General features: G+C 46.6%; 1 protein-coding gene across 2 annotated transcripts; it reads right to left on the bottom strand.

Annotated features, from left to right (window-relative positions):
- SLCO4A1 (solute carrier organic anion transporter family member 4A1) lies at positions 1–25,548 on the bottom strand. Of its 2 annotated transcripts, XM_010722421.3 has the most exons (13): positions 25,435–25,511; positions 16,964–17,049; positions 12,541–13,441; positions 11,645–11,735; positions 10,757–10,878; positions 10,422–10,533; positions 6,117–6,271; positions 5,283–5,478; positions 4,578–4,743; positions 3,748–3,920; positions 3,367–3,431; positions 2,696–2,844; positions 1–1,891 (listed from the first exon to the last, which is right to left on the bottom strand). In XM_010722421.3, the coding sequence occupies exons 3-13, from the start codon at positions 13,301–13,303 to the stop codon at positions 1,742–1,744; spliced, it is 2,142 nt and encodes a 713-aa protein (XP_010720723.1). In that variant the 5' UTR covers positions 13,304–13,441; positions 16,964–17,049; positions 25,435–25,511; the 3' UTR covers positions 1–1,741. The 2 variants fall into 2 exon arrangements, with proteins under 2 accessions (XP_010720723.1, XP_010720724.1); XM_010722422.3 differs by lacking the exon at positions 16,964–17,049 and having other exon boundaries at positions 25,435–25,548.
- Positions 25,549–27,318: the final 1,770 nt, after the last annotated feature.

Genomic DNA, 27,318 nt, shown 5'->3' with positions numbered 1-27,318 from the left:
TATCTGTATATATATTTATATATTAAAAAAATTTCTACCTTTCATAAATACATCATACATAAAACATGTTCCCAAAATACATTCATGCGTTTTCCCCTTTTGAGATCCCTGCTTGTACCCAAAATATCTGTAAGTTGGGAAGGGCAAAGAGGGGAGAGAAACTCATGTCTGCAGGTGCCTCAAAAACCAGGTCAGGTTGTGAAGAAGCCTTTGGTGTCTGGGTGGTGCTGAGGTCAATTCCTGCATCCACGTGTCCAATCCTGACCCTCTGGGGCAGCAGGGCCCTCCTGCATTCTGTAGTCATTGTGCCCTTCATCATCATGCTGCACCAGCTGACAACATTTAAGCAGCCAAAGGAAAAAAAAAAAAAATGCTCATTACGTGTCTGCTTACAAAGGCATAAATATACAAAATATACAAAACAACCACAGAGCAATTCCAAGCAGCACCTGGCACAGAGCAGTGCCAGCAATGCAGCTCAGTAACATATGTCCTGTTCAACAGAAGACTCAGTGCAGCACCTCCAGGGCTGCCCACAGCCCTCCCCATCCTCCACAGCTGTACCTGAACCTTGAGGCTGTGCAAATGCAGGCAGGCAGAGCCTCTGACCCAATGGGGGCTGTGAGGGAAGCCAGGGAAACTCCTGCTGGATGCTGAAACTTCCCCCCCCCCCTTTACTCCTGGTCAGTATTGCAGGTGCACACTCAAAGCCATTTTGGGAACCCTGCCCTCTCTGCCTGAAGCACCACACTGGGTATAGGTCAGCATCTCCTTTCCACAAAGCAGTCTGGCATTATGGTGAGCTCTCCCTTAAGCTAGCAGTCAAGACAAAAATAAATCCATTCTGACTTTTTGCATGTACCCAAGAACAACATCGTACAGGGCAACTGAAGAGAAGCATCACATAGATCCATATCTCACATCCTCCTGCATCCAACAAACAGCAAGAAACACAATAAAGTTTTGCACGGTACACTGCAAAAGGCATCACCTCTCAACAACACAACAAAAAAATGAAGTGTCACCACGATGTAAACCCTGCAGGAAACAAGGCAGCGAAGTACAGTGCTCAGCAGCTCCCAGGGATCTCTGCCTGTAGTGTACTGATGGATTTGTTGGACAAACCTCATCCCAAACCTATCTCCCATTGCACAGGAATACCAGCTTGCATAACTAGATGCTCTGCTTCTAAACAAAAAGGTTGGAGGATGCCAGCACGAACTGATGTGAAGCTGTGTGTTGCAGGAAGACAGTGCTGGCTGGGCTGTCTGCTTTGCATCCAGAAGTTTAAGGGCCGGTCATCTTTGCAATGCAGATTGCAGGACAGCAGGTGTCTTTTCAGGCAAGAAGTCTCATGGGAAGTTTTGCTACAGTTGGCTTTACAACTGAGATATTAGGGACCGGATCCTCTAGTGGCTTCAACCCCACTCACTCCATTGGAGTTACTGGTGTCTGTTTCCACTCATGGAGATCATGGTCCTTGCTTGTCACAGACAGAGAATAAAGCTACGGTAGCCCTTTCTTTAAATAAATTTAAATAACTGCATATTGCATCAGCACACAACTTGGAACGTGCTTCCGTTGTTAAGAAAATAGCAAGCACACCAGTGAATAATTAAATTATTTCTCCTGAAGTAAAAAAAAAAAATATAATATTACTAATAATTAAAAACTTTGGGGCTGCATAATGTCTTTTTGTCGTATTTTTGAGACTGAGAAAGTCACTGGCATGTGCACAGCTTCATATATCCTCCTCAGCTGGGAGCGAAGGTTTGGTTTCCTGGAGGTCCCCATTGCCATTTTCTGATGTGTCTGAGCTGCCGGGGGCTGATTCTGTCAGCGGTGGTTTATACAGCACACAGGCAATGGTGAAGAAGGTTGTCCCAAGCACCTGCAGCCACCAAGATCACAGAATCATAGAATCATTAAGGTTAGAAAAGATCACTGAGATCATCAAGTCCAACCATCAGCCCATCCCCACCGTGCCCACTAAGCCATGTCACTCAGTGCCACATCTCCAGGGATGATGACACCTCCACCTCCCAGTGCCAGTGTTTGATTGCTCTTTCTGAGATGAAATCTTTCCTTATATCTCATTACTCCCTGTTCTCCTCAAAAACAGATGCCCAGCCCTCATTGGGTACAAACCAGAAAAGCAGAGCTTTAGTGTGCAAAGGATTTTGAAAGCCACTTTGTCACAATAACTGCTAAACACTGATCTCTACATCAAGTGCCTACTTGGGAGCAGTTGAAACGATGGCTTTCAGCTAATAAATAGGAATCACACAGCTATGCTCTCATATTTTCTAGCAGCAATCAGGAAACGGTTATTTACAGTGTGCCCACAATGGCATCATTCACTCACTAACACTGCAGTTATATACTTTACTCCATTTTTTAGCAAAAATCATTCAGTAACTGTTTGGAAAAGAGGAGATTTTTCTTACGGTGCAACAGAAGCTGTAATTTGGAATGTAATGGGAATTTAAAAGAATAGTGCCTGGAGCACCGTTACCTGCTGAGCAAGAGAAGCAAGAGAAGTTTTTGCCTTCCCTGAGGATATTTCTTGACTTAAGGTCTAATTTGGCTTTGGAAGTGGGCAGATGGGCATAGCACAGTTCTGTAAGAGTGTCCCCCAGCATGAGATGCTGCCTCCTAAACACTGCTTGATCAGAGTGTGAAACACCAACCTCACCTTGTAGACCAGCCCGGTGACCAGGGTGTAGCGGCTCATGGCTGAGTTCTGGTACACATAGCAGGAGCCTTGCTCACCACACTGGTCCTGCCAGAGCAGGCAGGATTTGTCGATCATTGACCCAAAGGCAATGGGGCCAGGGATACCTCCTGTGGGAAGACAGAACAAATCTTCAGACTGGGCAGAACCTGTGCACCGGCCTTGCAAGACACAAGGTGCCAGCAGAAATGCACCAGGGACTGTGTCTACTATGATGCAGCAAACTCCTCCTGCAGACATTCAGAGCTGTGCCCAAAGCGTGCTGAATTTCAAGAGCTAAGAGGCCAGTTAGTTGACTTTTGACCCTGACCTACTGCTTGCACAGGTACCAAGGAGGGCCTTCAATGCCTCTGCTCCTTTTTTCTTAAAATAATGACACACTGCCAGGACGTTCTCCTCTGCCCCATCTGTGCTGCGTTATGGAATCCCTCATTCATTTTGCAAACTCCATGCAAATTGAATTAAGTTTCTTTTCTGGAGGATGGCAAACAAGGGAAAACATCTTCCATTCAACACCTCATGTCCTACCCCCTCCACTTCCAATCCAATCTCTTTTGAACATGTAACAGAGTGGGGCACGCTCTTCAAAGCCAACAGACCACACAGATGTGCTGTGCCACTTTGTACTGTACCTAGCGTTCGGACCACGATCCACTGGATCCCAAGTGCAAATGACTTTTGCCTGTCGGAGACGCACCTGGGGAAGAAGAGGGCAGTTCAGAAGCTCTGCCAGGCTGCATGGCACCAACTTTCCCTGCACACAGCTCCCATGCCCTGCACACCGAGGTCTGTCCCAGAGCAGCATAACCCCTATGCCACTGCAAACTGGGTGACCAATGTCAGAGGAAAGAGCTGCCAGTGCTAAAAATTGCTTTCCCAGCTAGGAAATGAAGGGATTTATCCCTTCTCTTTCCAATCTGGTAGTTCCCATCACGCCTTTCCTGGACCTTGTGCCAATGGGGTAAAATGGAGGGGGGATAACTGAGGCTTCTTGCAGAGGATCCTGGGCTTACCGTAGCGTTGCGGTCAGGGCAGGAATGCTGCTCAGGAAGGTGAAGAGGATCACCACGAACATGAAGAAGAGCAGCAGAGTCCTTTTTGCACAAGGGGAAGTGCATTTCCCTGCTTCTGCCTCACCAGGGCCAAGCAGGAGAGTCTTCTCAATGCAGCTACACTCACGGTAGACCTGGGAAAGAAAGGCTGGTGAGCAGATGGCTGGGGAGAGCATGGTGATAGGCAGGACTGAGTTTTAAAAAGAAATGAATTTGGAGAGGGCAGAAAGCAGCTGGTTTTGCTCCTGGTGCGTTTTGCTCCTCTTGAAAAAGAAATCAGGCTGTGTTCTTGACATACCTACTTCAAAACAGATTATTAAATAACAGAAATCAACTTTGCCAGGCAGCACTTCAACACTGAATGTGATCATTACCTATCTTGAGCATTTTCCTACGTCTATAAGCTGTATGCTGAAAGTATGTGGAGGTGCATCGTGTGCACTGAACACCCAAAACAAGCCCCATAAGCACTGGCACAGGAATTAGGTGCTCAGCAAGCTTCCCTCCTTCCCTGGCTGACATCCCATAGATCTCAGTGCAGTCTGACCCAGAGTGGGGCAAAATCAAAGTTGGGAACACTGAGGGAAGTGAAGCAGGGTGACCTCCAGGAACCTTTTAACTTCCTTCCAGGTGGTCCCTGAGCGCATCCTCTATCTGCTCCGTGCTATCTCTGCCTTTTACACTGACTTGCAACAAAGCCCAAACCTGAGTATGCTTTTGCAGAACCAGCCAAAACATTCCAAAGATAGTGTGCTGTTGCCTTATCAATACACAGTGGCTGTGGGACATACCTTCTTGCCATTCCGGAGATTTTCAGACACTTTTCTGCACCCAGCATGACAAGGAGAGTAATACATAACATCATCACTTCCGCAGACAGGGCTGTAGGTCTCCTGCAGGCATCCACACTCTGCGTTGCACACTGCTGTCAGGTTCAGCTGGCCGCCAGGCAAAGTGCTGAAGGAAGCATGGGAACAGTCAGTGGGGAGACCCAGAACGGTTCTCCAGGATGAAAAAGGGTAAAGAACGAGAAGAGGAGAAATAGAAGATGCAAAAGAGCTCTGGAGAATGTAACACCAGGCCTGGGAAGGGTTTCATCTCACCTACTTGTAGCCATGAAACAAGAACTGTGCTCTGTAGCTACAAAGGATGCTTTAATGACCAGATCAAAAGGAGATATCTACTTTTGAACAGGAGATCCCACTTTTAGTCTATACCACATTATTTGTACAGAGGGAGATCTTGTGAAGACAACAGAAGAGGAGAGAGACTGAGATGTTGCTGCTGCTGCCCTTCTTGCTGGCTTACACTCCCAGTTAAATGCAAAAGTTTGGATATATGTATTCTGGGGATATGGTTCTCACCCTCAGTATCTGCCTCTAAGACTGACTGGACATTATCTTCCATCTCTAACCCTAAGCAATGGCCAACATCAATCCCATGTGTTTGGCACTATATTCCAAGTAGGGCCACACAGTACAAGACATGGTTATTACCTTCCGTTGTACATCTGGGTTACTCCTGCCATTGGCATGTTAGGGCAGTGAATGAAAAAAATGAAAATAGCTAGCAGACTTGACACTGTGCAAAGTAAACACAATTTGATGATTCCTGAGCAGCGGAGTTTAAATTTATTCACAAGGAATCCTCCCAGGAATGTGCCTCCGCCTCCAGCCGGCACAACCAGATAGCCTGAAAAAGGGAGACAAAAAAGAACAAGCAGATTTATAAATATCAATGAAGAGTTTCTCATTTATCATACATGCGGTGTGTCTGCATGAGGATAACCCCTTGGTTGTTGAGTTGCTTTTTGGTGGGAGTTTAGGAAAATTTGCTACAATAAGTGAACCTCCACAGTTCTTAGGGTAATGTGGTTTGAACCTGGTAAGGCAAATTCTTTTCCCTCTAGATCTTAAAAGAGACAGTTTAATGAGCACATCGTGAATACTGATAGCTGTTTGGAAACTGTGGAACTCAGATCAAACTTTCTTGGTCTGGAATGCAAGACTTAATTGAAGATCTTCCCATTTTCTTTTAAAGTATTATTCTTAGAGGCGGTTGTTAACGTTGCCTGGTTATGTCCAAGAAGAAATTGAAAACAATTTTTCACCTTTCTCTAGGTAGTGACAGATGGCTACAGGAGTGATGCATTTCTTACTGATGTCAGTAGATAGAGCTCTCAAAACACACTTGGTACAGGCATGCTGATAGGAAATGATCTTCCCTGCCTAACAGTGGAAGACGATTACCTTTCTGTAAATGAATGGCAAAGTGTGCTTGTCTCATTCTACGTGAAAACTGAAAAACACAGCAAAACCAGATTTCCTTACCAAAAAGGGTAGCAGCTTCAGAGGCACTTAAACTAAACTGAGACTCCAAGAACTTGGGTCCAAATGTGGACATCCCGGCAATGAGAGTGGCTTCCGTCGCTCCCGCTAAGCAGAGGAAGATGAAGGTGGGATTCTTCAGGAGCAGCAATACTGATCTGGGAAGGACAAATACACTGGAACTGAACCGCTGTGGCACATTTATTTCAGATGTGTTCCCTCCACATGTAAGACAGGGAAGCATCACACCATACTGCATCCCATGGAAAGAAGAATCCCGATAGGAGCTTTTAAAAGAGCAGTGACCTTCTCCACTTCAACTTACTGAGTTCTACCAGTCAAGGAAGGATGCAGAGGATACCCTGACTTTTCCCCATTCAACTGCACGGTGAGAATCAAGTTTGCCCTTGAACTCTGCCTTATTATAGAACACCTCTTGTGTGGCTACTGCTATTGCTACTACAACGCAGCCAGACTCTGTGGTCTTAACTACCCTCAGGCACAAGCTTACCTTCGCAAGCTTTTATAGCCTCACCAACAGATGGATCCAAGGGAATCAGGGCAACGTCAGCCAAATAACTAAAACTGGAGGAACAATATGGGATTTTTCTCTGTGGACTTCATGAAGGCACCAGATGGGTCTACATGGGTGTGGATGAGCAAATAAAAGCACTGTGTGTAATGTAATTTGCATTAAGGATGCCCACGTGACCACCACTTCTATTTGGGTCTTTTCAGTGGTAATTTTCCAACATTTGGGTACAGGATGCAAAGCGTGTAATAACTTCCACTCCTAAATGGGATAACTGTGGAGGGACTCTATTTGACACCAAATCTCAGTCACTCCAAGGTTGTAGCAGTCCCTAATGGCAGTCATCCTGGGACTCCTGTGTTAAACATTTATGAGCTGGGAACAAAGTTGTGTTATATACCTATGTACATGTGTTTCTCAAGTGCACACATGTCCTCATACAAACGTTTTTTTTGCAGCTTGTGGGAAATACCAGGCAAGACTTTCTGCATGGAGGAAGCACCTCTAAAACACTTTATATCTCACAGGAAAACAGAAAGCAATCTTTCTACCACAATCTAAGCATAGTTTTATGTGAAGATTAACATCTAAGTTGAAACAATACATTTTGTTTTTCACCGACTGGGATTTAGTAGAGAGCCAGAGATATTCATGAAAAATTGCCATATGTCATTTATATGCAGAAAGATGATCCAGCAATAATTCCATCTCTGAGACACAGAAACACCCTCAGGCACATGGAATGGCCTCAATTATTTCCCACTATCTCGGATATTGGACTAAGAGAGCTGCTTTGGAGGGAGCATTTTGTAACGAGCTTGAAATTCTGCCACATAACTTGCCCCAAGTTTAGCCCAGACCAGTACAGCAAATTGTCTTGTTTTGGGGTATGGCACAGCCTCATCATACTGCAGCAGCAGCATTGGGACCCAGGGGGATGCTCACTGAACTGAGAGGCACTGTCAATTAACAGCTACTGCTTGGGAAGAAATGTGAAATGGGAGAAAATCTACTGCAGAACTACTAAGTGTGTGCGGTGCTCAGCATCAGATACGTTGGAATTTAGGGATTTACCTGGTTTAACCCAAATGAAGTGGTCAATAGAACAAAGAGGCTGAAATACATATATATGACACATTCTTACACCTTGATTTCAGAGGGCTCTATAATAACCATTTTCAGCCATTGGGATTGTCTTAATTTACTAAACTATTTAACAGGAATGGTCTTTTCAACTGTGCTTCTTTCAGAAGAAAAAAGCCTAATCTCTTAGCTAGAAAACACTGCTTGTGGGCCTTGTGACTGCTGTAGAAAACATACAATGCCTTCACCATTTACAGTTCAAGAGAAAAGAGGAGAGTTGTTCCCTGGCAAAAGCATTACTTTGTGCCTGTTGGACAAAGGTTGCAGGTAGGAAATTTAAGAGGAACAACTTTCAGCATGATGAATGACCTGCGTCATTTCTTGTTTGCAGACAGAAGAGGTATTTAGGAAATAATGCATATGAAACCTCAGCAAAGTCAACATATCTTTTTATCGTTAGCAGCAGGATTTTAGTCACACCCAGAAACCACATAATTTTCGAGAAGTCTCGGCAGCCCTTGGATTTCACAGCCAAAGTGATTTCAGAGAGTTCAGCACTCCCAGAAGTACCCTACCACGTATAAAAGCCTCATCCTACAAATATTTACTCATACAGACACGTGGGCACCCTTTTCTCTTGTAATGTCCTGTTAAGTGAATGGGGAATGTATCTGAGGAGCAGTGCATGCCCAGGACAGCAAGCTGCCAGACTGTAACACCACATAGCAGTTAATAGTGATAGATGAGTATTTGTGCAATCTTACATCACGTGAACAGGGATTTGCACACAGCAATGACATCTGCTGTCACCACCACCACCAAGCGGATCGAGGGGAGCATTTATGTCCCAGAGGAATGAAAAACATCCTCTCCTTACCATACCGATGCTGTAGTAAGGCCATGACAAATGCCAAAGCCCCATCCTGCCTAGTAGCCCAAGGGAGACAAGTGAAATACTGGCTGTAGCTTTCTGCCCTGAAGACTGGCAAAGGAATGAGTGATCTTCAAGCTCCACCTTACTTGCTAGCAAGGAGCAAGCCTTCTGTGCTGCCTTGCTATGGCTCTATGTGTCTTCTCTTTGAACATCAGGGGACGTTCCATGCAAGCAATCATATGGAAGCAGAAGGAAAGTGCTCTTTTATCACACCTTTTCAGCCCAAAAACTAAGGGAGGGCTGAAGCTTAAGATGTCTGGGCTTTGTTCCTGCACGCTCCTGCTTTTAGGGAGCACCGTGAATACAGCAATGCATTAAGCTCACTTAGAAAAAACCTGATGATGTGGAATAGTATTCTATTTCATTTGTGTTTCTTCTTATCTTTGTGAGACTCTTACTGTCCGTGCTCTGATAAAATCTGTAGCAGCCAATCCGTCACTTAAACAAAAGCTTTGTTTGGCCTTGCTCTGTGCACAGGGCCACACGTACCCAAGAGCTGCAGACAGATGTGGTCTCCTCTTAATGGAAGTTTCCAGAACATCAAGCCTTTAAGGCACTTCCCTTTCGTTAATCAAAACCAGGGCATACAAATGTCTGCTGGGTTTTTGCATTCACAAGAGAAGAAATTTCTGAGGTTTAAAAACAAGAAAAAAGCACGTTAAGAGCTGGACTGATCTGAATGGTGTGAGATGAGCCAAGCTGCCTTCAGTGCTCATTCTTAGGGCATGAGGCGTGAAGGAAGACGGTCCCAGGACACCTCTAACCACTGCTAGGACAGTCCTCATTGGGAATAGTAGCAGCTTTGTTCAAGGTAAGCAAGCAAAACATAAAACCCTGAATTCATCCCTCTCTGCTGCCCAGTTTGTGTTGGTTTCAGTCATAACTTTATCATCATTTAAATGCAGGTTTTGAATTTAATTTCCGTGTGGAGAATAAGTCATGACCTTGGAAAATGGCACCAAGTCAAGTATGCCATTTAATAACAGTATTGAAATCTATTCCATGTAATATTCTTCATGAAACTGCCTTAACCCCTGGTAAACTTCCCATGAGGTCTCCAGGATTTTTCACTACCCCTCACTTTGTGAGAACCTGCATTACTCAACACGGATGGAGTGCTGCTGATAGCTCCTGCACTGAGCACCTGTTTCAGCCCTCCTCTACCTGCACAAAGTTCTGAAATAACAGCAGCACGGCCTCTGGCAACATGTCAGCCATCACATACAGATGCAAACTCCTCCCTAGGAACGGTTCTGGGAGAAATGCAAAAAAGAAAAACCCCTTTATTGATGGCAAGCTCGCCTCCAAAATGAAGCAACGCCCAGATCTCTCTGCAATACCCACATCTCTCTGCAGTACCCACAACTCCGTGCTCAGCTGAAGCCAACCCAAGTAAACAAAGAAGCATTTCCATTTAAATAAAACTCAAAACAGCAGCAACAGAAAATCATAAATGATTTCAAAGATCCAAGACTTGATTTCATTTTGGCCTCTTACTTGTTTTTACTCAAAGTTCCAGGATTCCTTTAAACCATTTCCCACCAAACCTGTGTAAGTGTGCTTGCCCACACGACATGCCCTGAGATTTCACTTGTTGCTTTGCAAGAGAGCTAAGAGGTAGTAACATATAAACGGGATCAGAAGACACAAAGGCAAAACAAACAAACAAAAAAGCCTGTAAGAGGCAGTGAAGGAGGTGACTGTCTCTACCAAAATGAGCCAGCTCCCTGTGCATCACCCTCTGGGGCAGCTTTCTCACCGAGGTAGGTCTTTAACTGTTTTCCCAAAGTCTGGATCTGATGCTTTTTTGTGGCTCCCATCCTTCAGCTGATGAGCCTCTGACACCCTCATAACAATATACCTCTGGGACCCTGCAAACGAGAGGCAAATGGGAACAAGGAATAGGTGAGACATGAGACATGGGTGTTACCAAAGGGGTGGATTTCCAGCATGAAAACAGGCAGCTGGAGAGCTGAGGGGTGAAATTAATGTATTAATTACAATTTGAACACTAGAAGCTCATCCTCCATGTCCGCTCCTGTCTCCCCAGCTACAGGAGGGTGCAGGCATAGCCCAACCCTGCTGGCTGCCTACCTGGGAGGCGTTGGGGGTAGCCCAGGATGGGGATGGAGATGAGGAGTGAGGCTGCTCCAGCCCCCAGGAAGCCAATCCACCATGCCCCCACCCACAGCGTGTTCTCTGGGGAGATGTCAATCCTGCAAGAGACAAAACCAAAAGGACACAAGGGAGAGAGGCGGTGGTTCGAAACAGAGGGGGAAAGCTGGGCACTGCCCTCACTAAAGCTGGCCGAGGTTGGGGGAATGATGGGGACATCACTGAAGGAAATTGCCTCTCCTGGAGAGTTCTGCCATGTCCACCATCTGTCCTGCCTGACAGATGCACAGCACTTAGTGAGCCTGAATCTCTTGCTTACATGTTTCACCTCATCTCATTTCATTTCTGCTTTGGGGGTTGCAGTGAGCCTTGTTCCATTCCAGAGACACCCTTTCAGCAAGACAGCTGGTGGAAATAACCCATCCCTTCCCCTAAAACCCACTCAACCACTGTAGCCCATTCATCTGCCAAAGGCTAAGAGGTGATAAAATAAATTAGAAGCGATAAACAGCAAGGAGAGACAGACCAGGCATTGTGGCCAGATAGCCAGGAGGAAAAGCTGCACTGCTGGCAGCCTGGCCTGATGGGGGAACTCATTCAAAAAATTCACCTGCTGCTCCCAGCCTCATTACAGCAGGCAGTGCAGCATAAGGAAGGATTTAGGCTGACAGGTTCATGAGCAATTCTCTTCCAGTGACAGCATTACTGCAATCAACCATTCCAGCCTCAGCACCCCCACAGAAATGCTGCTGAACACAGCGGGTATTTTCCCCCCAGCCAATGACTTATTTTCCTGGATTTTTTTTTACCCCAAAGGAAACACAGAGCATAAAGGAAAAGGAACAAGATTATTTTTTAGCCACTTACTCTCTGCCAATTTCAGTATAAATATTTAGAAACATTCCTCCTACCAGATAACCCGCTGCAGGGCCAAGGATTGCAGCAGTGTAGAAAACAGCTGAAAGGGAAAACAAATGGTGTTAGAGAACCTGCAGAACTACAGTGGATGCACTGCTGCTGGGGAGTGCTGACACCCACAATACAGCAGTGCTGAGGAATGAACAGCCTGGAAAAGAGAAGGCTCTGGGAAGACCTCATAGCGACCTTTCAGTATCTAAAGAGGGGCAATAAGGAAGGTCTGTTCAGACCTTTCAGTCTGGTCTGTTGTGGAACAGGTTGCCCAGACAAGTGGTGGTTGCTCTGTCCCTGGAAACATTTAATGTCAGGTTGGAGCAGGTTCTGAGCACCTTACTGTAGATGTCCCTGGTCATTGCAGGAGGGTTGGACCAGATGGCATTTAAAGGTCCCTTCCAACTCAAATGATTCTACAAATTATGAGCGGAGCATCCTTTCTCAGTGAAGCTGCACTGTATGTTGCACCAGCAGCATCTGAACAAACATTCCTCCCGTGCTCTGGCACTGAAGGGGCAATGCCTTGCATGGACATGATTGATGGCTAGAGAAGGTGATGCCATGCACACAGAAGAGATTGTCCTCAGCTGACGGCTATGCCAGGAACACTAGCACCTCCTGCTCTGCAGGACTGCAGGAGCGAAAATGCCCAGCTGCACTTGCAGTGCCTGCCTGCCAATAACTGGAAGGGGGAAAAAAATAATGAAAACCTCCCAAACAGCTGCTTCTCTCTACTTATCACCGTGTCTGTCATCAGGAACAAAAGACTTGGAGCGCCTCTTGTGAAAGCGCCCAGGGCTGCCAAAGCAGATGGAGCAGACCTCCCCCCAGCCCCTTTGGCAGCCACTCACCAATGTACACAGGGGAGTAGTTAGTCTTGACGTTTTCATCTAAATAGGTGACGCCAAGCGTGTAGAGCGGCGTGGCTCCCATCCCATGCAGGAACTGCCCCAGCATGAAGACAAACCTGTAGCTGGAGAGCCCGGAGGCAGCCGCAGCGCAGGGCAGGCTCTGGTTGGCGGCACAGACGCCCACCTCAGCCGAGGAGCGCACCTCGTAGCGGCCTGTGGTGAAGTGGGGCAAAGCGAAGAGCAGGGAGCCCAGGCCCATCACCAGCACGCCCCAGCCCAGCCAACGTGGCTTGTGGCCGTTCCCCCCGAAATAGCTGACGAAGGTGAGGCAGAGGCAGGCGGCGATGTCGTAGGAGCTGGCGATCAGCCCGCTCTGGTAGCTGCGCAGGTCGAAGCGGCGCTCAATGGAGGTGATGACCGTGTTGATGAAACCGTTCACCGTCATGCCTTGCAGGAAGGAAGCCACGCAGAGGAAGAACAAAACGCCCTTGGAGGTGTTGAAGAGCTGCAAGCAGCCAGGGGTGAACCCTCCCCAGCCACACGCCAGCTCCTCCTGCTCGGCTGAGATGTATTTAATGCCTTTGGCCTCGCAGAGGGGCAGCCCGCAGGACTCGGTGCCGCTGGGAGTGCCGTTGCTCAGTGGCGTGCCGCTTGCCGAATCGAAGGCTGAGCTGTCCTCACCCACAGCGGATGGGCTGGGGAAGACGAGAGGCTGGGAGAAGTGGAAGCCATTCTCTCCCGTTAAGTGATGGGGCTTTGCCATGAACGGCACAGCAGAGCGGGTCCAGTGTTGGCTGCGGCTGGGGCTGCTCTGCGGGGCGGTCAGCGTGTGCCTAGTGTGGGGCTGTGAGTTTTGGCACACACATTAGATGGCAGAGGGCTGAGCCAGGATCATTGTAATCTGTGAACAGAGAAGTTTTACGTATACTTTACTATACTACAATCTATAATGTTTCTTCCTTCTGTAGAATGCTTTTTCTCAGTAAGTACCAGCGTTTCGCTGTGCAGTTTGGCTGCATTTGCCTTCCACCACAGTGTGCCAGTACCTCAGGTATTGGGGTTCCATTAATAGTACAGAAAAGAAAATTATATTTATAGAATCACAGAATCATGAAGGTTGGAGAAGATCTCCAGATCACCAAGTCCAACCCCAGCCCACCCCACCATCCCACTAACATCTCCCTCAGTGCCACGTCTCCATGGTTCCTGAATACTTCCAGGACAGTGACCCATCCCCACCTCCCTGGGCAGCCTATATCAGTGCATCACCACACTCTGGAGAATAAATGTTTCCTAAATCCATCTTGAACCTCCCTTACAGCCACCACCTCTTATCTTAAAAGATGAGCATTAAAAAGCTATACTAAAGACCAGCTCTCTGCCTGCTGAAGTCCTTCATCACTTCTCCCTAAAAGTGATCCCAGTTTGATGCTGGACCTTCCACCTCTTAGGCACAGCCTCTTTCCCTTCCCTTTTTCCTGCAGAGAAATTTGTGGAATGCTACAAGTTTCCCACTGTTAGAAGTCCTTTGGTTTCTCTTTCACACTATTCTAATAGCAGTTTATAATTATCCTGATAAGTTTCCACAGTTGGATTGATTTTATCCCAGCCCTGAGATCTGTTTACAACTATTCAGTAAAATCCTTTCTATAACTAATTAGACTACGTGCTGCTGCAGAGCAAGCTGGAGGGCACAGGCAGCTGATGTTAACTTGATTACCAATGCAGACTGTCTTCTTTCAAACAGTCCCTGTGCTGTCCCAGCATCCCAGCACCTCAACATTGCAGAAAAACAGAAAAGAAAATTTCTACAAAAAGAGCATTTTTAGTTAAATGTATTGGCTGAACTATAAATGATGTAAACAAGAAACTTCTCTTTTGAGTGCAGATCTTAAATACGCAACAAATACTGTCATAAAGAACTGCTTTATTACAGAATATTTTCAAAGCATTCAGCATTGCCCAACATTTGCTGACAATATTTATTCAAGAGCCTCCTATAAAAATATTCCTCTTTGGATTTATCTAAGGGAATGGGAGAAAAGAGGAGGTTGTTGTCCCAGTAAAATGAGCCATGTTCAGATTGCTGTAACCTGGAAATGTTGGCAGGAATATTCCTGTAAACAGTAGAATTGTTTGACTTCTATCATTGGTTCTTAGAGGCACCAGGGCAGGTAGGCTTGAAGAATTTGATGCTTAGAAGATTATCAAAGTTTTGCTTCCACCCCAGAAGGCCAGAGGATACACCCCATATAAACGCATGTCAGTAGTGCTACAACAGCACCGGTTTAGCAGATGAGATGCACTCATCAGTGCACGAGGCCTTTCATTTGCAAATAACTGTAATGTTCACAATCCATTCTGAGGACCGGAGGGCACCAACTACATCTGTGTCCAGGTTTCTGTTGGAATCTGATGATAGTACAGAGGCAGGGTGAATTTCACAGCAAAAGGGCCACTGCCACACCCAGAGCTGTGTCTGCGGGTGCTGTCAGCACAGAAACCTGCAGGCTACTGCTAACACAGGGAAATGCAAAAACTATCTGCAGGTTCAAAGTTTAGCTGAAGTGACAGACTTTTGTAATGCGTTGGCATAAAAGGATAATAGTTTGGATGTATGACTGTAATTTTTCACTTTTTTGTTCCTCTAATGTCCCTATGACTCTTGCGGCTCTAAATCTATTTTTCTCATCTTCGCAATATTGCAAACAATAAATAAGAGTGCTTTAGCACTCTATTAAACTCAGCAGGGATGAATGGCTGTTGGATCAGGCGTTAGGGAGCAGAATGGGTCACGTACCAAAGTGTAAATCAACAGACTGCAGATGCAGATCACACACTGCACACAGTTGTTGTTACATTTGACTACATCCATGAAGAAGGCTGCTTAGCTGGGAACTGATTTTGCTAGCACCAACTTCAGCAGGTAAATAAGCCCATCTCATATTGCTAACTTGTATGATGGAGAGCCAAGAGTTCCCAAAGGGGCACCCAGGGGGAAGCACTCATACTGCCTCTATCAGCAGCAGGATGCCTCCATCGGTACATATTTCATGAGCCAGGAAGAGATTAGAGATTAGCATTAAAGTTTTCCCATCTTTAAAGTTGGAGGAGGACGCGTCTGGCCACCAGCTCCAAGTGACCGCAGCATCCTCCCTTCCGACTTTTGTTACCCTTAATCCTATTGAGTTATCAGTAAACACGGAATGAAGCATTTCAGTGTATCCCTCCCAGGAGCAGCAAATGCCTCCCCCGTGCCCAGCAGCCTCACACTCTGCTCCAATCCTTGTCCTGGTCCCCCGCCCTGTACCAGCACAGAAGGGTGGTACAGTGCTCTGGGCAGGCAGCCCGATGCTGCATGCTGTGTCTACCTCACTGCCTGCTATCTCACACAAGTGTTTCCAAACTGGATCTGACACATTCACTGGGAAGATTAGCTTCCACGTGAGCCATGTGCCACTTTAGGACAAAATATAATCTTTAAGGGAAAAAAATAAAAATAAAAATGCACATACACAATAAAACTTTACTTCGTGCACTTCCTAATAGTTGTTATTCATCCACTTATTGCTTCTCATTCATCTCTGTTTTTAATGATTCAGCTGGTGAGTTATTGCTTGCTTTGAATCAGTCCCAATACTATTATGTCAAAGCTATAGATGTCCTGCAAGACTTGGACTCGTTATTGTTATTATTTTTGAAGACATACAGTTGATTCCAGGCTGCCAACAATACCAAATCAACACTACAGCGGTAGCAAACAATGAAAGCATGTATTCTGTAATGCAATTTGTAAAGATTACCCTCTCCCCAATATTTAGCATTAAATCAATAGCAAAAAGGCAAAACTTAGAAGCTTTTCATCAGGTGATCACTTAACAAGTCACAGGACCCATTAAAAACAAGCTTTGTCTCTGCTGAGGCCTGTGGTTAATGTCACTAATTAACTCCTATCTGGCATGCGAAATAATCCTATTTGCTGAAGCAAATCTTTTCTTTCACTCTATGATTTTTGAATTTCATGAGGTATTATTGTGGCAAATATCATCTACTCATCATTTCTGCTTTCCACAGCCAAGCACAGGGCAGATTTAATAAGTTCTTCAATCCTATGGCAGCACACTTGCTGAGAGAAAACAAGTGATCTGAAAATGTGTTGCAAACCAGTGGGGAACAACTGCCCTCCTCCCTGACCCACAGGAGAGCCTGCCCTGGCTGTATGGCCAACCTGCCTTTGGAAAAGCTCACATCCACACATGAGGCTCTGCTATCACTCCACACAGGGATAAATTTATCGTGGTTTGGACGCTTAATTTTTTTTAGTAACAAACAGTGAATTTGTCTTGCACTTGGCTCGGAGGATTATCGGTATTACTCTGCTGCAGCTGATATACACCATATGGATCAAGAGTAATCCACTCACCGGTTTACCAGGGGAAAGCCTCACAGAAGTGAGACAAATCCACACTGTGGTCGTGAGAACACGGCTGTGCTCGAGGGCTGCTTCAGCTGAGAGGGAGATAAAAGAAGGCACGCGGTGACCGGGCTGTTCTCTGGATGTGCAACACTGCAAATTGCTGTCCTGGCAGCTGGGGAACTTTACTCAGGGGATGTGAGGACCTCCTTTTACAGCACATTATTACAAAGCCTCCCTTCGGCTCAGCAATACGGGGGAGGCTGCTGTTGCCAGGAGCAGCCTTTCATCAGCAATTCCAATAGGAACAGCACCATTCTGCACATACGCGTTTCAGGAATGAGAAAACACCCAAAGAGCTCACGGTTACCTAATGCTGTGCTCCCCACCAGTGGCAGCGCTGCAGGTGCACCAGAGGTGTGTTGTCAAGTGATCAGTCCCACCAGGGTCTGAAACACAGAACCCAGCAGCAGAAGCTGGCTTTGAATTATCACCGGAACAAGGACACAATTATAATTAAATAACGTCCAGCCAGCAAAGCTTAGCACTCACAAAATCCTTTGTATGTTTTCCAAGCACTCTTCCATTCGCCGGCAAATTAATGCAATAATATGCAAGAAATCAGGAAGGTGGCTTGGATAATTTTCAATTAGTTGCTTGAAAATGCTTTGAAGATAAATCTAGCCAGATTTTCTGAGCTTACTTATTTGTTCCAGCTTATCTGTGCAAACGCAATTGGCTGCAGCTGCCTCAGCCCATCTTCAAAAACTTGCCGTGCCAATACACAGAGCAGATTTAACCAGGCAACAATATTCTGCTGCAGCAAAGATTAGCCAGACAAAAGGTTCCTTTATGCCATAATGCCTAACTCCCTCTCTCTAATGTCACTCTTGCTTTAATGTCTTTTTCCTTCCCCTAAGTTTGATCAATGATGAGAAAGTTTCCATGCCAGCACCGCGGATGCAGCCCCAGTATTTTCCCATGATCTAGATCAACGCACATTATTTTCCAGCATTTGGATTCTTAAGGACGTTTAAGGAAGCTCGATATCCAGGACAATGTTTCTGCATGAACCATGAGTCAGCTTTTCTCCATGACTGTCACTTAGTTCCTATACATATCCCTTCTTGCTTCCAAGAAATGATGATTCAGGCAAATCTTGGATGAGATGACCAAACTGAATGAGCCACATTATGAAAACGAAACGCCATTCTTTGCTGTATCTAAAGATCAGAGCAATTATATTAAAAAACCCAACATCCTATGCAATGCAATACGAGGATGCTGAGTGTAGGATAAATATAATATCATTATGTTGATACTACCACCATTTACATGAACATTTTTTTTTTAATCTTCCTGGTTAGATGAGTGCAAAGGTAAAAATGAAAAGAGGAAATGATACCATGAAACTTTGGGGAATCTCTGCCACAAACAGGTGGATTTGGCATCAGTAAGATGAGGTGTAGATGGTGTATTAACATTATACATCAGTAGTGCATCCTCTTCATAAATAGAGGGCAACAGTCATTGCTGGAGTAGCAAAGCCTCTGCATGGTTTTCTACATGCTTGTCTGTTGCATCACTGCTGGAATAGGCTTTTCATTGAGATATCACCATCTGGCTTTTTTTCCCCTGAACAATCAATTCATGCACTACATCAAGCTGCTCTCCCCTTGCAGAGTATCAGGAATTGGGAATTTGGCTTTACTGTAACGCAGCAGGAGCAGAAATGCTGTTGTTCTCGCAGCCATAACTATCCATACCCTAGCTCAGACTGCTGCCCTTCTTACTACTGTCACCCATGCAAAAAGCCCACCCAAAGCAATCAGGAGACACATGTACATTTCCACATTTTTCTTTGCTGCTACAACATGGGAAGAAAACTACATGAAACCCCAGGCATTATGAATTCTTGCACAGAGGAAGAAGATCTGCCATGGGACAAAGCCTCTACACCACTTTTACATACTGTGGGCTGTGGGGTAGGATGTCAACATCCAGATTAACTCATGTTTTGCTTCTTCTTGGGAAGAGACTGCTTTCCAGCAGCTCTTTTCTACAGCAGGTGGGCTTTCTAGGGCCAGCCATGCACTGTGAGCCATTTGCTCTACCAATACAGCACAGGCTGCAGGATGTCTGCAGCTCACAGCCTTCTAAGACACATTCTCCAGCTTTATGCCATGTTGGTGGGTTAGATTCCTACCCAATTCCTGTCCTAACCCAGATAATACACGGATAAAGAGAGCACATTAGATAAAGAGAGCACATTAGAAGAGATGAACACATCACAGAGAAAAAAAAAGAAAAAAAACACACCACAACACACAAAAAACAAAACCCACAAATCAACCCACAAGGTGCATCCCCCAACATTTACCATCCTCAGAGAGCACATAAGTCCCTGATACAGGCTGAGAGAAGGGTGGAAAGACAGCCAATACAGGAAGAGTATTACCCACACAAGCTCACTTTTTTCCAGATCAGCAAGTAATAGCTTCCCCAAACATCCTCCAGAGCACAAGCTCACTGGTGCACACCGCTTAGCCTGGATCTTGTTTAACATTCAGTGATGCTCTCTAATCCTCCGAGGTATTAGTCTTGAGATTCCTGCCAAGCACAGGAACAGCACAGAGCTCCCAGACAGCACTTAAATGCACTTGCTGCTTGAAATGGGCCATTTGGCACACTACCATAGAACTCCAGCTGTTCTTTTTTTGGTTAACCTCAGATGAGCACCTAGGAAGGCACTACAGCATGCAAAACACATAGTTAAATAACCCTGATTTCTCTGACTCAGATGACTCCCTGAGATGTCATTCTGCATTAAGAATGGAATTTCTCTCTTAATCACTTGTTTAGAAGTTAAATATCTAATTGGAATTGGACATTCCTATTGTCTCTCCTGCCCACTGTGAAAAGATCATCAGGTCCAGCTTGTTTATGGCTCTCTAGCCATGTCTCCACCATCACTACTTTTTGTGTTTCTAAATCACCCATTAGTGCAGATACGATCTGGAGCAGGAATGGGCATATAATCATATTTCTGTTGGATTAGCCAAGCATATTATTTTGAATATACTCTGGTCTCCTGTTAGCTACAACAACAGAAACTGTATTTGATCTAGCACAAAGCCAGATGGTGCAAAATGACCCCTTGGGCACAAAGCTGATGTGACACAAGGGCATTCAGACCAGACAGGTGCTCAGGGTCATGTAGCTGTAGGACTTCTGACTCAGTGTGTGCTTCCTCGAAGTCTCATGGCGCCAAGTACTCACTATCTGCCCTCTAATGATGAGCTAAACAAAACTGTCGTATTTCATCCTCTTAAAATAAACACCACGTCAGATTGGGGTTTGTTTGCATCATGATTTGGAGATTTCTTTAAGAAAAACATATCCTCATTATGCAATCAAGAGGAAATGATAATCCCCATCAAAGGAACCCTCTGACTCAAAATCCCAAACTGGTACTGTAACCACAAACTACAGCAGTGATGACATTTGGGCAGGAACACAGACCCAAAGAGAATGGATCAGAGATTGAGGGCAGAACACAAGCAGTGTGCAGGACTGCTGATCATTGCAAATGGGGAGAGGCAGAAGCTACGTGGTGAATAATATGGCCTGAGAATTGCAGGAGGCTTTGAGAAGCCAGCCTGAAGTCATTGCTTCCTTAGAAACCTCCAAAATGTGGAGTCCTCACCAATGTCTTTGCTGCAATCCCCTATCATGGCTGCAGCTATGACTTAATGCAGAAAGCACCGAATGTCTCAGGGATGGCCACAAAGCACAGCAGGGTGCACACAGGCAGTTGTGTTATGGCCTGATGCTTCCATGTGGCTGAGCGCAAGGAGTAAAAATCACTGCTGACCAGTGGACACGAAATTGCTTTGGGAGATGCTGGTGGAAAAATACTTGAAGCCATCAGCACAGATCAGCACCAGCACTGATGATGTGGTGAGGTGGGCCATAGGACAGTGAGTGCACAGGTGTGGGTGTGTGCTCTGCCAGCACAAACACTGCTGGCTTTGCAAAGCTCTTACAGGATGGCACTCCTCTCCTCTCACAAGGCTCAATCAGGCCAGCAATTCACTCCCACTGCCAGGGAACAAATTGCTGCCAAATGGTATTTCTTCCTGAGATAAAGGAATAAACAGGCATAAATGTTCCCATTGTCAACCCAAAACATCTGCTGGAATTCAGAGGGGTTTGCTGTCCCTGCGTGCTGTGGGCACGGCCTCTGCTTTGTACCCTCTGTGCTCTCATGGATGAGAAGTGCATCCTCAGAGAGCAGCTGTGAGGGGACAGATTTACTCAGAAATCTGAAAACTGCCTTCAAGAGATTCCTGCTCCCATGCAGCAGCACGGCGTGGTTCTTGTTTCTGACTTAGGAACTTTTTGGTTTGCCTTGCTGAGGACCTGCCTGCCTCTCACAGCCCCTGCAGTCCTGTGTGGCATGAACACAGCCTGGTTACTTACTCATTTAAAATTCAATTTCTTCAGCATCTTAAAGTAGTCCCTTCGAGGTTCTCTGCCAAATAAAAGGAACACACACTAAAGGGCTCATGAGGTCTGAGGGGCAATGCTGTAAAGCCCCGCATCTGGCCTGAAGGGTCAGAATCCTCCGCACTGACTCCACTCCAGCAATACAAAGCGTAAAGCTGCTTTGAAAGCACTGACAGGCAATCCCTTTTTGAGAGAATTCTTATGCTAACGTGAAGCCCTGTGGCATCTGCCTTGGCCTCCATTATACCACAGCATAGTAGGAGCAGGTCAGTCCCACAAGGAGCCAGGCTTCTTGTTTCCTGTGCAGCTTGTGAGGTGAGAGCAAGCTTGAATTAAAAGTTCAAATCTGTTTTATTTGGAGGATGGTAGGCCAAAAATATTGATGCAGTTTCATAGAAGAGGATGCAAGGGAACAGAAAATCGAGCAGTGCCCATGCCCTTCAGATGCTGTGAGGAACTGTTTATTTCTGTATGGTGGGTTAGGATGGCTTAGCAGAACTCCGTCATCTAGATGTATTTTTTTTTTTCTATCTCTTAGTGCCATTTAGAAAATTAACCCCTATCTCAGTGTATCTGAAGCACACGAGTTCACAAATGTGAAAGCGTATCTATAAAAAAGCCAAAAAGTACTTTTTCTTGGATTATTTTCGGAGCACTGCAAAGTTAAAGTACCTTTTGGGAAATAAAAGTGTTTGGCCTTGCTTTCTCCACATGAAAAAGACTCCCAAATTCCTTCATACCACTGAGCAGTGGTTAAAAAAACTTGTCAGCATTTCATTTTCATGCTTGGAAGACCCAGCCCAAGATCTGAGAATTCAAGTGGCTGAAGACAGTTGACATCACACAGCAATATATATTATATATATAAAAAGAATGGGAGATCAACCTAACGTCTTCGTTGCATCAAGAATGCCAAGAATTTCCACCTTGCTGAACACCCAACTGGGATAACAAGAATAAAACAGAGATTTCCCACCACTGACATAATCCCATTGTGGTAATTCTGGAATGACATTATTTCTGGTACCAGCAATATGGTAGTTGCCCAGATTTAGAAATACTTCTGCCTGAAGAGAGACTTAAAGTTAGAATAACATCGTTCTGCCAATATTAAATACTACACTTACTCATCTCAAGCTCTCGTCAGTACAAACAAAAAGTCTGATGTAACATCCACTGCTTAGTGGCCCTCTCTGAGCACTCATCTACAATCACTTCTGGGGTGGGATGGGCAGTTCTGCCTGGGATTCATCAAACAGATGAGTGCTCCCTCGAAGCACTTTCCATGGAAGTGTTTGCAGAGTCTCTTTGCTCTTGGATTGCCCAGGTTAGCATCACCGGGATGTTGCTCAGGGCCAGGATGGCACAGAACTGTCATGGGGAGGTCTAGCACTGAATACATTCTGAAAAGGCAAAAGAGAGTAGCAGCTCCAGTAGCAGCTCCTAGGGCAGCTGGGGGAGCTGCTAACGTGCTGTGCTTGTGTGTCAAGCATGGGGCAGGAAGAGATGTGGTCAGAGCTGCTGTTGTCCCAGTACTGCTCATCAGCACAGAGATCAGACCAGAAGTGGGCCCAGATAACACAGTTTTTGAGTCCTGAGAAAGCAGGACTCATTTCATATCAGGCACTGAAATAAAGACTGGAATATCAATGCACTTCAGAGCATTACCCACCCTGCATGTGGGTAACAGCCCCTGCACCCTGCTGTAACACCAGCGTCCTCTTATCAAGAACAGAACCCAAAGGGGGAAGGGAACCTTCCCCTTGAAACCATGCCCAGCATGTCACTATCCTGAAAGGCCAACGGCAGGCTATCAGCTCTGCTAAGTGCTACCATGCACCTTACGAAGCATTTCCACTGCTCATCATTGCATTAATGGGACTGTGCAAGACTTAAAACGTCCCAGGGTCTGTGTAATCAATGCATGAGCAGCAGCTCAGAGAACAGAACGAACAAAACCACAAACCCAAATGGCAAAACAGAATATTTGGCACCTTCGCCCATGGGTTGTGACCAAGCCCTCAGAGAAGGGCAGGTAGCAGGGCTTGGTGCACTGTGAAGTAAAGGGGAGCGGAACAAGGGCTCAGCAGGGAACGAACAGAATCATCAGCACAAAGCAGAGCCATGAGTCATTTTAGGCTGCTGCAGGATGCAAAGACCCAAACCAGGAGCAGGACCACAGCATGCTTCAGGCACACAGAAGAGACTAAGGCAGCCTCGAGGGGTTGCAATTGGAAATCATGAGCGGGAGAGCAGCTGTATGCTGATCTTCCTAAAACAGGGGTTATTTCTTTTGTTAATGGCTGATCCTATCTTCCCTCTTGTCTGTGAATCTCTAATCCCTGTATAGATTTCTAGTAAGCACTTGCTCAGGTACCTCCTAAGTTCCCAGAGCCAGGAATAACTACAACGTGCATCGATGGCTGTTTCAAGTGTGTTTTGCCATCCCAGGGCAGGGTCTCCACGGAGGTAACTCAGGGCAGGATCCGTGTAGCATTGTCCTGCACGGCTCCTGGCACACCTGGGCACACCAGGGCACACCTGGGCACACCCACACCGCTCAGTGCCAAACACAGGGCAGGTGTTTGCGGTCAGCCCCAAGGCAGAGGGCTGTGAGCAGCGCTTCACATCATCTGCGGTAGCCTGCAGGCTGGACCTCTTTGCATAAAAATAACTTCGCTTTTTTTTTCTTTTTCTTTTCCTTATTTGACTAACCCCTTCTCCTCGCCCACCCTGTTTCATCCTATTTCTCACGTTTACAACAGCTCAAGGCATATGTCTCTAAAGATCCCCTTTGTTTTAGTTCTCCATCAGATACGGTTTCAATGTGTGCTTTTACAATGAAGCGACTCCATACTGGAGCCCAGAAAAAGGGGGGAAGGGGAGGAGGAATGGAGAAATGGAGGTGGCAGACTGGGATATATTCACATTTGTAGTGTTGCTCGGTAAAATCAAACAGCCTATATTATGGTTATAAAAGGCACATGCAACAAACTCATGTGATGAATGTCCAGAAGAGTCTTCTGAGCACTTAGAGCTGAAAAGCACGTTTTTATTACAACAACACTCCAGATTCATATCAACTGAGCAAATAGATTAGCAAAAATAATATAGGTCAAACAATGAGAGCACTCCGATTTCAGCCCAGCATGCTGCCTGTGCCTTCCTTCTCTAACTTAGTTACTATTCCCTTGAAATAAGGATGCTGGTATTGCTCACATCCTTTTCACTTGCTGTAAGCATCGCTGTGCCATGCTTCCTCACCAGCTCTTCCTACTTTCCACTCCTTCTCTGCACCTTTCTAATTTTCCGTAGAGATATGGTAACAGGAGGGGTGGGGGAAGGGGAAAAAAGAAGAAATGATTCAGTCCTGACGAATTTCAGTTACACGGTGGTAAAAAATACTGTTCTGAAAGCATCGTGCTGAAAGCCCAAATGGAAAGTCTCCATTCGCGTGTGGCTATTTTTTTTTTTCCCCTTGAAGCGAGACACGCGTTTCCGCACACGATGACCACACAACACCCGCATGGCACCATCCGCTCCTCCCCGGACCATGAGCGAAGAATCCCATCCCCGCTCCTCTATCCCCATCCCCGCTCCTCCATCCCCATCTCCGCTCCTTCATCCCCAACCCCGCTCTCCCGTCCCCATCCCCATCTCCGCTCCCCATCCCCATCGCGGGGCTTTCCTCCCGCGCCCATCCCTGTCGCCTCGGGGGCTCCCCCGAGCGGTGCAGAGCTGTGGGGAAGGGGATCTCATCGGGGATCCCGCCGCTCCCAAAGCCCACGCTGTCCCCGGTTCGGCTGTGCAACCAGAACCCTGCCGGTATCACGGAGCAGCCAGCAGCTCGCGGTACCCACCCCGTGCTCCTCCATCCTTCCTACAGCCCTCCATCCCTCCCGTGTCCCTGCGATCCCGATCCCGAACTCGATCCCGATCTCGGTCCCAGTCCCGGTCCCCCCGGCCGGTACCTGCCGCCACTGCCGCCTCTGCCCTCTTGTCGCCGCCCCGCGCTCCGCTGCCCGCATCGAGGGCGCGGGCATTGAGTCCTGATGGACGTGAGCTTCCTCCAATCGGAGGCGGAGCGCGGAGACTGTGCGGCCAATGGTGGGAGGGGACGCGGAGGGCAAAGTGAAAGTGGGAGAGAGGGTCGGGGGGAGAGGGGAGAGATGGTTGGGGACAGTGGGGGGAAACGGAGAAGGAGAGGGGAAAGGAGGAAGGGTGGGAGGGAAAGAAGGAGCAAAAGAGAGTGTCGACGAAATGATGGAAAAGGAAGGAAAAGGATGGAAAAGAGACCCTGGCTAGGGAGAGGGCAGGTGTGAGAGAGAGCAGGTGCTTCATAGGAAAAATGAACTATTGTCCTGTTGCTGGAGGGCACTGCAGCCTTCCTGCCTCCTGGGTGTGCTGGTGGAGCTGTGGGGAATGGCCAGGGAAGACCTCAGGGGAAGCTGTGCTGCCAGGGGATGCAGCTGTGATGGCAGAGTAGAGCAGAGCAGAACCCTAACCCTGTCCTCCTGCTGCTGCAACAAACCTATCTGACGTAAAAGGAGGAAAAAATGGAATGGGAACTGATGCATGAGTGTTGTTTTGGGACACAAACACAGCTATCGCAGCGTTATCTTTATTGGTGCAGTATAGTGCCAAATGTTGTTACTGGGACAGGTGTGGTAGGGTTAATGATTGCAAGGGAAGCTCTGCTCCAGAGCCCAATCTGCTGGGAGAGCCAATGCTGTGCTGAGATACTGGGCAAACCCATTTTCCTGGGCCTGTTCCTACTCTGCTGTGACAGAGCTCGATGTTATGGGCACAGACCCACAAGGGATCTCCCCATGCACTCCAGGACACAAATCCTCAGGGCAGGAAGGATCTCAGCAATCACAACAGATACACACAGGGGGCAGCTCCTGTGCAGCTTTCACAACCATCTCTGTGTTCATTATCAGGATCATTCCTTATCACCTGGGAATTTGGCCTGTTTCTTCATGTTAAAGATAAATAATTCAGGCACTGTGTGTTTAGCTCTCCAAAGCACAATCAGTTCTCCATCGTCCAGAGTGCACAGGATGGGCTGGGTAATGGAAATCCTCATCTGATGCTGCACACAGCAGGGAGAGCAAGGGAAAGGCAAGGCCAGAAGGTAAGAGCTGCCTCCCATCACCCTCTGAGGCAGCAGCTCTGCATGGTGCTGGAAGCTGCTGCCTTTACACCCTTCTCTCACTGTGCTCAGTGGATTGCAGGTGCTGGGGCTTCTGGCAGCTTTTGCCTTCACTGAATGGGCTAAATTGGGAGCTGCTGAATAAGCTTTTAATGCAACACTAAAGGTAGGAGAACTGCTGCTTGTGATGCGCTGTGGTCAGGAAAAACAGGAAGCGTTTGCTCCGTGGCCACGCTCTGATGGTGGTTTATTAAACATGAATAGTTTCATAAGCTGCGCACTGAAATTAGAGCACTGCTTTGGCTGGTGCTGTACATCACTGACGAACCTGGCCCTGCTGCAAACCGTTAATATTTTAATTAAACAGGATGGAAAGGACAACAGATGTGCAAAGGTGAAGTGGTGCGTCAAAAGCACCAGAGCTGGGGAACCTCCTCCCCCCCCCCCCCAACCCCCCAGTTTCCTGCTCTGCCCAAGCTGTGCTCGGCCGGTGTTGTGTCCCTGTTCTTCCGCCTCTGCAAGGGCTGTCCTCAAAGGTGCAGAGGAAATACTTGGCTCAGTTCCAGGCTGTGTTTTTTCATACAGCAGCTCCCTACGTTTTACCTTTCAGGTGATTGAGATGTAAAGCTGTGGATTTACGTGAGCTAATAGTGGCTTTGATAATGTGTCTGAGAAACAAGGTCTGGCAAGGAAGGGCAGT

Source organism: Meleagris gallopavo, chromosome 22, assembly GCF_000146605.3.
Source record: "Meleagris gallopavo isolate NT-WF06-2002-E0010 breed Aviagen turkey brand Nicholas breeding stock chromosome 22, Turkey_5.1, whole genome shotgun sequence".
In the NCBI taxonomy this organism is placed as follows: domain Eukaryota; kingdom Metazoa; phylum Chordata; class Aves; order Galliformes; family Phasianidae; genus Meleagris; species Meleagris gallopavo.
This window is presented reverse-complemented; position numbering and strand designations above follow the sequence as displayed.